Source organism: Neoarius graeffei, chromosome 10 (assembly GCF_027579695.1).
Source record: "Neoarius graeffei isolate fNeoGra1 chromosome 10, fNeoGra1.pri, whole genome shotgun sequence".
Classification (NCBI taxonomy): Eukaryota; Metazoa; Chordata; class Actinopteri; order Siluriformes; family Ariidae; genus Neoarius; species Neoarius graeffei.
The window spans coordinates 59,873,089-59,887,501 of NC_083578.1; the positions used below are offsets into that span (position 1 = coordinate 59,873,089).

At 39.9% G+C, this 14,413-nt stretch overlaps 1 protein-coding gene and 1 non-coding gene across 2 annotated transcripts in view; both read right to left on the reverse strand.

Moving 5' to 3' along the window:
* Positions 1 to 1,121: 1,121 nt before the first annotated feature.
* trnav-cac (transfer RNA valine (anticodon CAC)) lies at positions 1,122 to 1,194 on the reverse strand. Its single transcript has one exon. It is a non-coding gene; the product is annotated as a tRNA-Val (tRNA).
* Positions 1,195 to 1,924: 730 nt separating this feature from the next.
* The window catches only part of LOC132892543 (properdin-like), a 37,574-nt gene continuing 25,085 nt past the window's right edge, over positions 1,925 to 14,413 (reverse strand). The window contains exons 5-9 of the mRNA XM_060930826.1: positions 10,418 to 10,612; positions 10,135 to 10,308; positions 5,488 to 5,679; positions 2,635 to 2,767; positions 1,925 to 2,348 (exon numbers count right to left, since the gene is read on the reverse strand). Coding sequence (XP_060786809.1) covers positions 2,246 to 2,348; positions 2,635 to 2,767; positions 5,488 to 5,679; positions 10,135 to 10,308; positions 10,418 to 10,612 — 797 coding nt within the window. The 3' untranslated portion in view covers positions 1,925 to 2,245. The remainder of the gene's footprint in view (positions 2,349 to 2,634; positions 2,768 to 5,487; positions 5,680 to 10,134; positions 10,309 to 10,417; positions 10,613 to 14,413) is intronic.

The following is a 14,413-nucleotide window of genomic DNA, read 5'->3' on the forward strand; positions in this document are numbered from 1 at the left end:
CTCTCCTGAAGACTAAATTAAACAATAATTATAAACTAATAAAATAAATGGCTCAGGCTTCAGAGAAGAAGAAAAAACAATTTGAACAGAATCTCACAGTATGATGCTGAAGCTGCCTAAACAATGGAAAAATAAAATACCATTTTGGCAAAAATGTTGGCATCCATTAATTTCTTGTATTAAGTAAAAAAATAATGTAAAGTGCGCACAGTCCTTCACTGTAAACATAATACACTTTCAGTAACAGAATTTAAGCCTACATAAACACTGACTCGGCGGCACGGTGGTGTAGTGGTTAGCGCTGTCGCCTCACAGCAAGAAGGTCCGGGTTCGAGCCCTGTGGCCGGCGAGGGCCTTTCTGTGCGGAGTTTGTATGTTCTCCCTGTGTCCGCGTGGGTTTCCTCTGGGTGCTCCGGTTTCCCCCACAGTCCAAAGACATTTAGGTTAACTGGTGACTCTAAATTGACCGTAGGTGTGAATGGTTGTCTATGTGTCAGCCCTGTGATGACCTGGCGACTTGTCCAGGGTGTACCTTGCCTTTCGCCTGTAGTCAGCTGCGATAGGCTCCAGCTTGCCTGCGACCCTGTAGAAGGATAAAGCGGCTAGAGATAATGAGATAAACACTGACTCGCATATCGCAGTGTTGCCAGATACTGCTGACGTTTTCCAGCCCAAAATATGTTCAAAACCCGCCAAAATGCACTTAAAACCGCCCAATTAGGTGGTAAACCGCCCAATCTGGCAACACTTGCTGCTTCTCTTGAACGGAAACATGGAAGTAAGGCGGAAGGTAGTTTGGCGACGTCACCTCAAGACGACGCCAACGATTGGTCAAATTTGCGGGAAAGTTGCGGTGATTGGATATAATTGCAACACCGCGCTGAATTCGCGGGGATCGGTTGAATTTGCGTTGAAGTTGCAAATCGCAACATCGCGAAGTCCTGGAGGGTCTGATTATATATTCAAATGTTTTGGGCTTTTTAATCATTAACCACTGACACTTTGGCAACTTATTCAGGAGTTTCCTATCCAGCCAATCTAAAGAAATTGTTAACTTTGAGTTACCAGGGAAAAACAGATTTTTATTTTTAGATTTAACGTAGAAACGAGGTCAAAAAGAGTGTTTCCGCCCGGTTTCGAACCGGGGACCTTTCGCGTGTGAGGCGAATGTGATAACCACTACACTACGGAAACGCTGCAGCAACATGTCATTATATAGTCCTATGAAAAGAAGTCATATTATTTTGACCGTTATTTTCTATCACATTCAAGTTTCCAGTTCCCTGGTTTTTACTTGGAAGTGTGCTTGAAAAGAAGTCATATCAGCATCATGTGTAATATTCAAATGAACATAATAAAATGTACATAATAACCAAAACACTTCTACACATTGCTCCCGGTGTCTGTAAGGTTAATGTGTTTGTCTCATTTTCTAATAAAGTACACACAGACTATTTCTGAAACTGTCCAGATATGTATTTCCCTCAAAGTGGGATCAAAGTGCAGTAAATACAAATAAAAAAGAGAAAATAAGTCAGGTCAGAGTATATGATATTACATTAGTATGGCAAAGGGGGGGTCCCACGGTTTTGTTTTTTGAAAAATATATGGTATAAAGAATGTGACTTTATTAACAGTAATAAAACAAACAAATACATAATTACAAATTAATTGGCATCAAATACAATGATAAAAGTGCAACCGTTTTCCAACAAGTCAACTTTTTTTTAAACAGTAGAGTCTATTCCACACAGGTGTGGAGCAATTAGCCATCAACAGAAGAGTCTGACTTTCAATTTTTATTTATTTATTTATTTATTTATTTATTTATTCACTGGGTTCAGTTATCACACATTCCGATCGGCTCCTGAGTAATCTGTAAAGTCTGACATGCTGCTGATAAATTCCATGCATTTTCAATGTAGTGGGGCTAAAGACCCCACAGGGCCTAATGCCCCATACTATATAATTGTATGTGTAACTATTTTAACAGAAACGTTTATTTGTAAGATTCTAAGATTTTATTTGTAGTCCACATCGTTAGAAATGTTACAGATGCATTTCAGATGGGAATAAAATGACCACACCGCCCTCATTAGTGCAGTCCATTCAGCAGTAGGCGTGTTTTTGAGACACACTGGCAGACAGAAAGCTTACACAAACAGGCATCAGAGAAAGAAAAGCTAGGAAACGTTGTTGATAAAGCTTCTTTTAAAAATTCATTTTCCATTTCTGATGACCTGGCCTAGCATGGTGGAAGATTTTTACATGATTTGGTCTCTTCTGTTATTTCCAAGGGTGGGCAGGTAATATCAGGTTTTCCTGCGAATATTTCAATAAACGGCTCACTGTGTGAGAGAGAGAAAAAAAGCTAGTTTAAAATAAATAAGAACACATTTAAAAGGGCACGATATGTTCATGCAAAAAGAACATCAGGGTTTAAAATACAATGCATTATTTTTGCTTGTTTTCATGTTGCTCAAATTCACAAATCTCTTGAGGTCATATGTGAAATATAGTACAGTACGAATGAAAAAGTCAGTAAAGAACAAATGCTTGAAGCATGAGCAATCACAAAAATGTTTATGGGCAAAACAGTAGTGACAACAACAACGTCAAGTAATTTTGCTTTACGTGTATTTTGAGATGTCGGGTAGACACGTTCGCTTCCTTGTCTGTGATGAATTTTCTCCACAGTCAGGTTTACAGTAACTCCATTTCGACCATTCTGACCACAGAGCTTCTGGTATTTGTTGATCAGGCCCATCTAGTTAAATGGTAATATGATCAGGAAGCAAGTAAATACAATAATAATAATATATGCACATTTACAAGACCATATATAACTCCAATTCCATAACATATTGAAATATATTTATAATCTTTTGTGTATATTTATTTCATAATTAACTCTATGTACTAGCAATGTATAAGAAAAATAATTTAACACCGGCAGCATATTCACCAGCTTCCACCCACTGATTGTGAGAGTCCCTCGGAGGCACATGCACATTGTATATTTGGCTGCGAGGAGATGCTCTTTGTTTGTGAAAGAGTGATCCAGGTCCATCGTATTACTTTGGCTACGATGGTGTTCGGGAAAACCACATTAGTTTAACAATGGTTCTTAAGAGGCAGTTAAAGACACTCTTAACCTAAAGGCTACATCCACACGACAACGGCAACGAGATTTTATTAAAAAAATATCGCGTCCACATGGGCAACGGATCAGTAAAATATCAGGTACATATGGCAACGCAACGCTTGCTGAAAACGATGCAATACACATGCCACACCTCTACATGCGCTGTAAGACGGTCCCATCAGAGACACCAGAACAATAGAAGAAGTAGGACGCATGCACATAAACCCCTTCTTCTACCCGGCGTGAAGCACTCAGGAACAAACACACAACAACAAGAAGAAGATGGCTGCGACTACACGAGGAAATCGTGCCTTCTGTGTGTACAAATTAGTTTTATTAGTGTGCATAGTTTTATATAACTTAATTTTCTTATTGTGTGTGAACATTTTGAAAAGCATTTTTATATAATTTATATAACTTTTTATATTGTGTGTGAACATTTTGAAAAGCAGTCTTATCCAATAAAAAAAGAAATTCAAGAAATGGTTCAGTTACTTGTTTATTTAAAAGAAAAGCTGTATACAAAAGTGAATGCAATGCAGTGGTTCATACAAAACAGCGAGAGTGCTGCTTGTTCTAGTCATGTGGTTGTGACGTCATCATAAACAAATCTGTTCTACTCATCCAGACGACTCTGCAACGGCGCCGTTGCTAGATTTTTCCACTCTGGAACCCGTTCTCAAAAAATATCGTTTTGGGGCACCCAAAACGCCGGTGCCGTGTGGACGCCAGGCCAAAACGATAAACAATTTTATCAGATTCACCTGAATCCGTTGCCATGTGGACAGCCTCTAAGAGGCTTTCGGGAAACCCACCCCTGATGCTTGTCACATATATTATCCTCATTCAGGAAGTTAGTAATAGGTTGTATTCAGTCACGTGACTTTTGCTTGCACATTTACTTCCAGCGAATGAAGTGGTGGCCAGGTAAACCAGTTTGGCTGTCGTGATGGAAAGTGCAACCATCTCCGACTGTTTTCGCAGTTTAGAGGCCAATGCATGGTCAAGATACCTTCAGAAAGTTGCTCTTTGCAATGGGATAGATCCTTACATATTATCAAAGAAGGATTGTTCTTATGAGTTGGAAAATTATCCATCTGTTGAGTTCCCCAGCATCTCAAAACTACGTGGTGCTGCAGACACCGTTCTACATGGACACACAGATGAAACCCTGGAAGAGCATGGAGGCGTACAACTTTTTATATGTGGCTGGGTTAAAGATCTGGGGATCAACACACTACAAGATAAATCCTGTATCGTTTATGCCCGGGTAAGGAGGCATTTTGGGGCTTTTTGTCCGTGTCTTTGTGATGATTGCTAGAACGCTACAAGTTTTAATATCGGGTGTAAACAACCCACAGCCACTCAATTCACAATCCTCCCTGCTCTTCTCTTCCAAGTAAATTATTCAGAAAGGTCCACAGAAACCCCTTTAAAGACCTGGGTAGTGGTGAAACAGGACGGAGAAGTTATGACGGCTCACTGTAACTGCATGGCTGGGGAAGCAATTTTGTGCTGTTAACTTGTAAGCTCTGCTTTTGTGTTTATGTAGATCGTCTTGATTATCTTCCCTATCTAGTTCAGTGTAGGAGCCCAATCTATCTCATTGTCCTTGTAAAGATTACTAGGACATCCTGATAAATAACGTGAAAACATACGTTAGTTTACAATATGGTGGCCACGATCAAACAGTAAACAAAAACACATCTGAGGACTTGAGCATCTCCTGAACTTCAAAATATCACAAAATAATGGAAAATGAGAAAACTGATTTGCAAATCCAAACAAAACAAATCGGAGGAATTTACAAACCTTCCACAAAGTGATCACTGCAAACTTGAGCGTTCTTTGACTCCGCTCCTTTCCATCGCAGCGAAAGGTTCAAGAGCCACCGTTCTTGTCGTCTCCTAAAATGCTTTGCTCTTTCACCTTTTTTTAAAAATCACTTCACGGGGACCCCAGAAGAAACTATCAGTTTTACGGTTTGTTTGATTTGAGCAGCCCAAAACAACACAAGCATAGGGCATTTTAACAACTAGCAAGGCGCTCCAGTGATCATAACACTTTGTGAACAGTGAGCTTAGCTGACCACCACTTCATGTCTTGCATATCTAATGAAGCGGATGTGACGTTGGCTGCAACCCAGCCATAGGCTACTTTTCTTTGATCTTAGTCTGAAGGAGTAAAAATATGTACATATTTATATATTTAAAATATTTACATTGTGCTACAGAAAAGTGATAATGTCCAACTTACTACAAAAAAAGACAGTACAAGTGTTGTTAAACATAATCATTGCACTACTCACAACCAATAACTATGCTAGTTGGTTAAGCACTCACCTTTACAGCCTTCAATGTCATAGCAGCGGCCGAAATCTACATTTACTCCATCACAGAAAGCTCCTCCATATTCCTTGGCAACACATTCTCTCAATCTCCTTCGCCTCCCAAATCTATTCCTGCATGTAACTGACCTATCACTTGGTGAATTACAGGGAAGCCATTCAGACCACTCAGTCCATTGTCCATCCACTAAAGGAAAAGAAACATTTTTTTTCCTTGTTCAGTGTGAGGGAGTTTGCTACATTCTCATGTTATTTAACAATTCCATGAAATTGAGTCGTACGTGAGCTGATAGCCGACAAGGCGTGTAGTGCAGAGCTGGCTATGTACGGTGAGAATGAATGGAATAATTGTTTTATTCTATCCATATTCACTGGATTTTGAGAAACAGAGCATTTTTATTTTTTGCATATTCAATAAATTAAAACTTTATACGAAATGTCCAACAAAATCATTTCCGCTTAGAATGTAAACAAACCGGCGAAATGACCGTAGCAATTTGTGGAAAATGCTATAATAATTCTTGAAAAATAAAAAAGATATGTTCTTACCATCAAATACTTTTGTTGCTTTTTTTTGTATTTTTTGGGGTTTTTGTTTTCGAGTAGTTTTTATTTCGTCCTTATCTGGTTGAGCAACACGCTCCGCCATTTTGTTTTTCTCTACTCATGGTATATGAGCTGATAGCTTAGTAGTAGAGTAGCCAAACAGAGCACACGATTGCTCATCTCCAGTGAATGTGGACAGAATAATAAAGATTATACGACAGTTAGTTTTGATCAAGAAGCATTCCAAGAGTATGGATATTGAGTATAACAGCACTGGGACATTTCCCTGTGTGTGTGTGTGTGTGTGTGTGTGTGTGTGTGTGTGTGTCACTGCACGTGTCTGTGTTCACCACATAAAATTCCACTTTTTACTTTGAAAAGGTTATTACAGTAGGATTAGCAACATAATTAACAGACATGGCAACAGACATGGCATGATATTTTTAAGGAATGTAACTTTTTGAAAATATGAAAGCTTGTCAGATGAAGAAGAAACAGAAAAAGGGATACTGAATTTACTGGAGGCACGTTTAAAGGTGTTATGTGTAAGAATTGGCCACTTGGCAAATTCATACTCCACACACCAAACAAATACTGTAGGAGGCAGCGTATCGCCAGAATGTCGGGGTGTCCATCCCTATCATAAGAAACACGGTTCCTCCCCTTCCCCCAAATACCACGACCACTCTCATAGAATTATCGCACACTGAATATGGTGTAAAGCTATTTTTTATCCAATCCAGTTACAGGGTTCATACAATCTAACTTTACAGTCATCAGTTTGTGTGTATATATATATATATATATATATATATATATATATATATATATATATATATATATATATAAAAAGTGCCATCTTAACTTTGTGAGTATTTGGCCCACTTTACACGGGGACGGTCTGAAACAAAAACGCAAAAGTCCGTTTTCGTTCTCACTTTTTTCCGCGTCTACATGACCGTTTTCAAGGAGGAAAGCTGCGTCTATACGGTGACGCATAAATGTGTGGAATTCAATTGGATGTGCATGCCAGGCGGCTAGGTGGTGCTGTGAAAGACCTCCGCTATGTCTGCACGCATGCGCAACGTCTTCCGTCTTGTCTGATCTGCACATCTGCACCGCGAAAACTTTGACTACTCTGGCTATAGTAAGTAAAAAAGTAAGAGCATACTATACCCGCCTCTGTTCATTAACGGTATATGTGCAGATTCGGTATAGATGTTCGAAGGACTCCTGGACGTTTATTAAAGCTGCCAGAGCAGCTTGAAGGTCCGTTGGATCGATGTAATCAGACATGCTCTTACTTTTTTACTTACTTTCTTACTTCCCGGGCTGGCATGTACAGTATATGACATATGTATGACATAAACGCGTACCCGACGTGAGCAGATCCGAGCAGAGTTTCGCGTATTGGGTAGTTTAGACGGATATGCAACGGGGGCTGTTTTTAACTTATCCACTCTGGAAGGCGTTTTCAATTTTTTCCATTTTTCAGCCTCGGAAACGCCGTCCCCGTGTAGACGAAAGGCACTTCCGATAAAATATTTAGTCGTTTTTACCCAACAGCGTCCTCGTGTAAACGGGCCCTTAAAGCCCCGTTATGTAAGAATTGTTATTTTTTTGCTCCTGGGCTCCCCCTATAGTTGGAGTGTAATTTGCTTTCACACCAATGTTGTAAATACAAGTCACACTCCGAGCTCCCCTCGGCTGTGCACACGCATTTGTTTTCAAGTTAAGGATACAGAACAGCAGATGCCAAAGAACCATGTCGACTGACAAAATAGAGTAATATGACAGGATTTTACACAAATATGACTGCATAGTTTTATTTATTGTGACATGCTGGCTTGTGAATTAGCATTAGCAGATCTTGCACAAAGCCGTAGCAAAACTATTCATGAGCTTCTAGGGATTTGTAACTTTTAAACTCGCGCAAAGTGTATACCCTCAATCCAAAAGCAAGAGAGTTTACACTGTCTGGGTGGAGGTAGTGTATTGGGGTCTGTAATCCAGTCTTTGGCTGTTGTTTATCATGCTTAGTTTGTACAAGTACAGTTACTTAGCATTGTGACTCAATTTCTCCCACTAGGGTCCCTTTTCTGTCTCTTTTCCATTCTCCAAAAATACAACATATCTGAAACACAATGGTAACTGCAAATCCGGTGCCTGGATTTGAGTCGTTTCTGTGAATTGCAGTGATCGATTTGCTTCTCTTTATTTTGGTTTTCAGCAGTCTGTAAAAAGATAGCTCAGGTTTCTTGTTGAATCTATTTGTACAGTAATTGTACAACAGCTCTTTCCCATTTTAGATGTGGGTTTTTTGTGTTTTGCAGCATTTTTTGTGTGTGTTCCTGGCTGAATGCTAGTTCTATCATTCAGTTCTTTCTGCCACTCAATGAATCTAACAGCAGTGACTTCCGCATATGGTGCTGTCACATGCATAGCGCAACTACTTATCCTCTAATTTTGGGCTGAGGGCAGAGTAGATAATAGTGACTCACTATCACCTCTTGAGGTACAAAGTGGTATTACGAGACAGAGTCTATCCTGTCTTGGGGCTAGCTGGTTAGCATGCTAAGTTCAGTAGATATCTCTACAACACAACATATAGACATCTTTGACAATGTTAAAATCCCCTGTTATTTCTTCACATTCTGTTGATAATTTTGGTTAAATTATTAATGTTTTAAACCACCAAAAATTCTTACACATAGCACCTTTTATGGAAATGTAGTATAAATCAATGTGAACTAGCTAGCTAGCTATCTGAAGGCAAGATGTACACTACCGTTCAAAAGTTTGGGGTCACTTTGAAATGTCCTTATTTTTGAAAGAAAAGCACTGTTCTTTTCAATGAAGATCACTTTAAACTAATCAGAAATACACTCTATACATTGCTAATGTGGTAAATGACTATTCTAGCTAAATTCTACTAAATGTCTGGTTTTTGGTGCAATATCTACATAGGTTTCCAGCAACTATCACTCCAGTGTTCTAATGGTACAATGTGTTTGCTCATTGCCTCAGAAGGCTAATGGATGATTAGAAAACCCTTGTACAATCATGTTAGCACAGCTGAAAACAGTTGAGCTCTTTAGAGAAGCTATAAAACTGACCTTCCTTTGAGCAGATTGAGTTTCTGGAGCATCACATTTGTGGGGTCGATTAAATGCTCAAAATGGCCAGAAAAATGTCTTGACTATATTTTCTATTCATTTTACAACTTATGGTGGTAAATAAAAGTGTGACTTTTCATGGAAAACACAAAATTGTCTGGGTGACCCCAAACTTTTGAACGGTAGTGTATTTCCACTAGTGGAGCAAAAATTAACAGAACCATCTATTATATCTTCTCATCTCATCTCATTATCTCTAGCCGCTTTATCCTTCTACATGGTCGCAGGCAAGCTGGAGCCTATCCCAGCTGACTACGGGCGAAAGGCGGGGTACACCCTGGACAAGTCGCCAGGTCATCACAGGGCTCTATTATATCTTAATCAATATTAAGTTCTTGTTTACAGAACTGTGTATAAAAGCTATATCACACTTGAGGTCATACTGTTGTACTGAACATCAGCACAGCTGTGATTATCTTCAGCCAATTCGCAGTCGTTCCAATATTCAGTACAACAGAACTCCCTCTCATGATATTATTCAGCAATTGTTATAAGTATATTCTTAGCAACAAACTATTTTCGTATATACTCGTACTACGTTACATTACATATACCATGAAACTAAATGGAAAATGTTTGTGAAGGTTCTCAGTCATCCAGGTCATAGTAAACTGTAGGTGCTAAAGAAGGCAACTAACAACTCTCTAGTCTAGGCTGCTAACACTGTTCACACCCGGCCTCCAGTGACCCTAACACCTACAGGATGACTAAGAGGGTCAAAGACCCATGTGACCTCAGCGACTCTCCTTAGGGTTGCTTTTGGTCAACTAGAGGATAAATACCTGGAACTAGTCAGACAGAACCGAAGAAGCCTTTCAGATGAGAAGTGAAACGTCTTCAAGAATTTCAAGCAAGTCCAGTTGCCTTCTTTAGCACCTACGGCTAAACGGAAAACAAATGTTCTGATGAATGTGTTTCACCTGGGCAGTTTTTCGGAACAGTGCAGAGCTGTATTTTGGTATTTCCTCCTTGGCAGTCTCGGCCTCCATATTTGGGTGCAGGATTGTCACATTCACGATACTGTGTCTTTTTTCCCACTCCACATGTCACAGAGCAATCAGAGGGCGCTGACCAATCCCCCCAGTTTCCATTCACTGTGAAGACATATTTTATCTTACCAACAGCACAGTTAGTTCTCTGTTGAAGTAACAAATCTTTAATGGGCTGAATTAATCGACATATAGGACAATTGATGTGTGTTACCTGGACAGAAAGGTAGTCCTGTGCAGGATTGAGTGTCTACGTTTGAGCCTAAGCAATTATTGCCACGTGGTTCAAGGGATGGTGGAGGGTTTGTACATGTCCTGTGTCTGTACTGTTCAGGTGCCAATAACCCCTCTACTTTACATGTCTCTTTACATGCATCCCAGTTACCCCATGCAGACCAGCCTCCATGAGCTAGGGATGAAAGACAATAACATTTACATAAGTTAGTCATGAAATCAGAGTAATGTCACAGTGCTACTGATGTAGCATGGTGGTTAATTATAAAAACATGGCATCATGGTGGTTAATTAAAAATGATCAACACTTTCTGACCAGTCAAACTTAATTTTTGAATCTGATTGGTCCGGTGTTGATTGTTTTGCTGTAAGAGTACGGCTCTAGTACCAGCTGCAAACTACATCACAGTTCTGTATTAATGAACTCATTCAAATACATTAGCTTTTCTGTGGCAACTAATAATATACAAACATGAAACATATCAATGTATATACAGTACATTGATATAGTAAAGTTTGGATTATTTTTTTTAATTAGTGGAAGAAATTCCCTGTGTCATTACAAAGGAAATGCTGTTCCTTTATTTTTTTTTCCATAGTGGGAAAGTCAGTTACATGGCAAGCTTATTTTGTATTTTTAACTTGGAGAAACAATGAGAGGCTGGTGGGAAACAACTGTTTATAGTCTAAGGCCCTGTCCACACGGCAACGGATTCAGGTGAATCTGATAAAATTGTTTATCGTTTCAGCCTGGCGTCCACACGGCACCGGCATTTTGGGTGCCCCAAAACGAAATCTTTTGAGAACAGCAGTGGCGTGCACAGACATTTTGGGGGGCAAGTGCTCTGGGGGGAAAAAAGGGCACTTTTTTGCGCATGTGGAACACCTTATTATAAAAGTCTGAGATTTAACCCTCCTCTTGTGTTCGGGTCGCCACTGACCCGTTTTAGTTTTTAAAGGTGTAAAACAACCACTTAATGTTAATTTATTACATCAAGGCTTTTTGACTTTGCCAGGAATCTCTAATTGAACAAAATAGAAAAAGAAATTTTTGTTTTCCTAAATCTGAAAATGGTCTAGCAGAAAATATAATACTTATGTGCAGTTGTTTCTGTATGCGACGGGCTACTTCACGACAAAATAATTACAGCTTGGGCTTAGAGGGCAAACAATACATTTTCACTCGATTCATGTGTTACCTGGCTGGTGGGGCAGGGGAAGAGCTGACTGACTGCCCGATGTGTTGTCTGCGCTACGACAAGGCCGTGGCTTCCAGGACGCTATGCTGCTGCAACCTCACATTGAATGCACTGCACGCTTGTTCACGTGACAGAGCAAGAGAGACAGAGGTCCGGTGTGTGTGCGGAGGGGGCACACATCGGGACATTATTTTCACGCACGCTTTTAATGCCGCGGCTTTTCTAAAAGATCATGTCGACATTGGCCTCAGTAAACTGTAAAAAAAAATTCAAAAGGGCACTTTTTTGGACAGAGGGCAGAGGGGCAGGTGCTTGAGCACCACCTCATGTCTATCTGTGCACGCCACTGGAGAACGGGTTCCAGAGTGAAAAAATCTGGCAACGGCGCCGTTGCGAAGTCGTCTGGATGAGTAGAACGGATTTGTTTACGCTGATGTCACAACCACATGACAATCCCGCCAGCAAAAATAGGGGAAAAAAAGGAGTGATCTCACCTCTTCAGATGTTGGTTTAAGTCCGACAATACATTCCTCAAAAAGGGCGTAGAACAACAAAGTAATCCATCAACGTGTAGCATTCAATTTATTCCGGACCATTAAATAATTCTGGAGGATCTCAGAATGTTGGTGTACCGGCTTCCATCTACCCCCTTTCATTCCTCTCTCTCTCCATCTACCCCGTTCATTCCTCTTTCCGCGTCTCCATTCAAAAAACAAGCACTTGATTTAAAGGGACTATAGCCATAGGACAGGGAGTGAGAAGGTGTGCGCGTGTGACAGTGACAGGGAAGAACCTAGGCTCATGCTCGCCCTGAATTTCTCTTAAAGTGAAGGCAGAAGAACGTTCAGCACCTGGCCAGGCTTTCTATGTATTAATTTACATAGACGTTTTAATATGAAATATAAATAAGTGTCTTAGACAATAGATACTATTTTACGCTACTGACTATAATCAAAACTTTATGTGGCTAATGCTACAGAAGAAGGGGTTTATGCGCATGCGTCTACTTCTTCTATTGTTTTGGTGTCTCCGATGGGACCGTCTTACAGCGCACATAGAGGTGTGGCATGTGTATTGCATTGTTTTCAGCAAGCGTTGCGTTGCCATATGAACCTGATATTTTACTGATCCGTTGCCCATGTGGACGTGATATTTTAAAAAAAAAATCTCGTTGCCGTTGTCGTGTGGATGTAGCCTGTCGGGGTATCCAAGTGTTCTTGAAATGGGGCCAGATTAAACCACATCAAAATACCTGCAGACCCGTCACCAAAATATTATTTTAGAGCTTTGATATATTCAATTAACAACCACAAATCAGAAAAAGTTGGGACGGTATTTTGAAATTTAAATTAAAATGGAAAACAATGATTTGTAAATAATCTTTAGCCTGTATTACAATTAAAAAAAAAATACAACGGCACATTATTTTATGTTTTACCACAAATTTAGGTTTTGGGGTTTTTTTTTTAAATAAACATGTCAATTTTGATTCTTGCAATACATTTCAAAAAAGCTGGGATGGTAAAGACCCCGCCTCTCGCCCATAGTCAGCTCGGATAGGCTCCAGTTTGCCTGGGACCCTGTAGAACAGGATAAATGGCTACAGATAATGGATGGATGGATGGATGGAATGGTAAAGCATTTACCACTTTATAATGTTTCTGTTCTTTTTCACAACACTTAAAAGATGTTTAGGGACTGAAGACACCAAGCGATTAAGCATTTCAGGTGTTATTTTATCCCATTCTTCCTGCAAACAGGTCATAAGGTGTGCAACAGTATGGGGTCTTCATCATATTTTTCATTTCAAAATTTGCCATGCATTTTCTAGTAAGAACAGAGGGGACAGGCACCCTCTTCTTCCACAGCCATGCCTTTGTAATGTGTACAGAATGTGGTTTTACATTATCTTGTTGAAATATCTTTGTAAAAGATGTCATTTTGAAGGCAGCATATGTTGCTCGAAAATCTCGATGTACTTTTCTGCATTACTGTTGCCATCAGAAAAGTTACCTTTGCCAAGGGCACCGACACAACCCCGTACCATAACAAACCCTGGCTTTTGGGCTTGTTGCTGGTATCAGTCTGGATGGGCCTTTTTGTTTTTGGTCCAGAGCACAAGCCATTGATTTCTTACAAAAAAAGACCTGGAATACTGATTCGTCTGACCACAATACGTTTTCACTGTGTGATGGTCCATCCCAGATGCCTCCGAGCCCAGAGAAGTTGATGGTGCTTCTGGACACAGTTTACAATGCTTCCTTTTTGCACAGTAAAGTTTTAACAGGCATTTGTGGATGTAACTCTGTATTTTAGTGCTTGACAAAGGTTTGCCAAAGTAATCCTGCGCCCACGTGGTTATATCAGCTATTGATGAATGACGGTTCTTGTTACAGTTCCATCTGAGGGCTCGGAGCTCACAAGTGTTCAACTTAGGCTTGTGCCCTTACTCTTTACATGGCAAAATTCCCCCAGATTCCTTGTATCATTTAATAAAATTATGCACAGTGGAGGGTGAAATGTTCAAATTCCTTCCTGTCTTTCTTTGAGGAACATTGTTTTTGAACATTTCAATAATTTTCTCATGCATTTGTTGACAAACTGTAGATCCTCAGCCCATCTTTGCTCCTCAGAGACTAGGCCTTTACTGGATGCTGATTATGTACCAAATCATGATTACAATCACCTGTTGACATCACTGGTTTCAAATCACATCATTATTTAATTGTTTTACCTCATTCCTAGCCCTACATTGCCCCGTCCCAACTTTTTTGGAA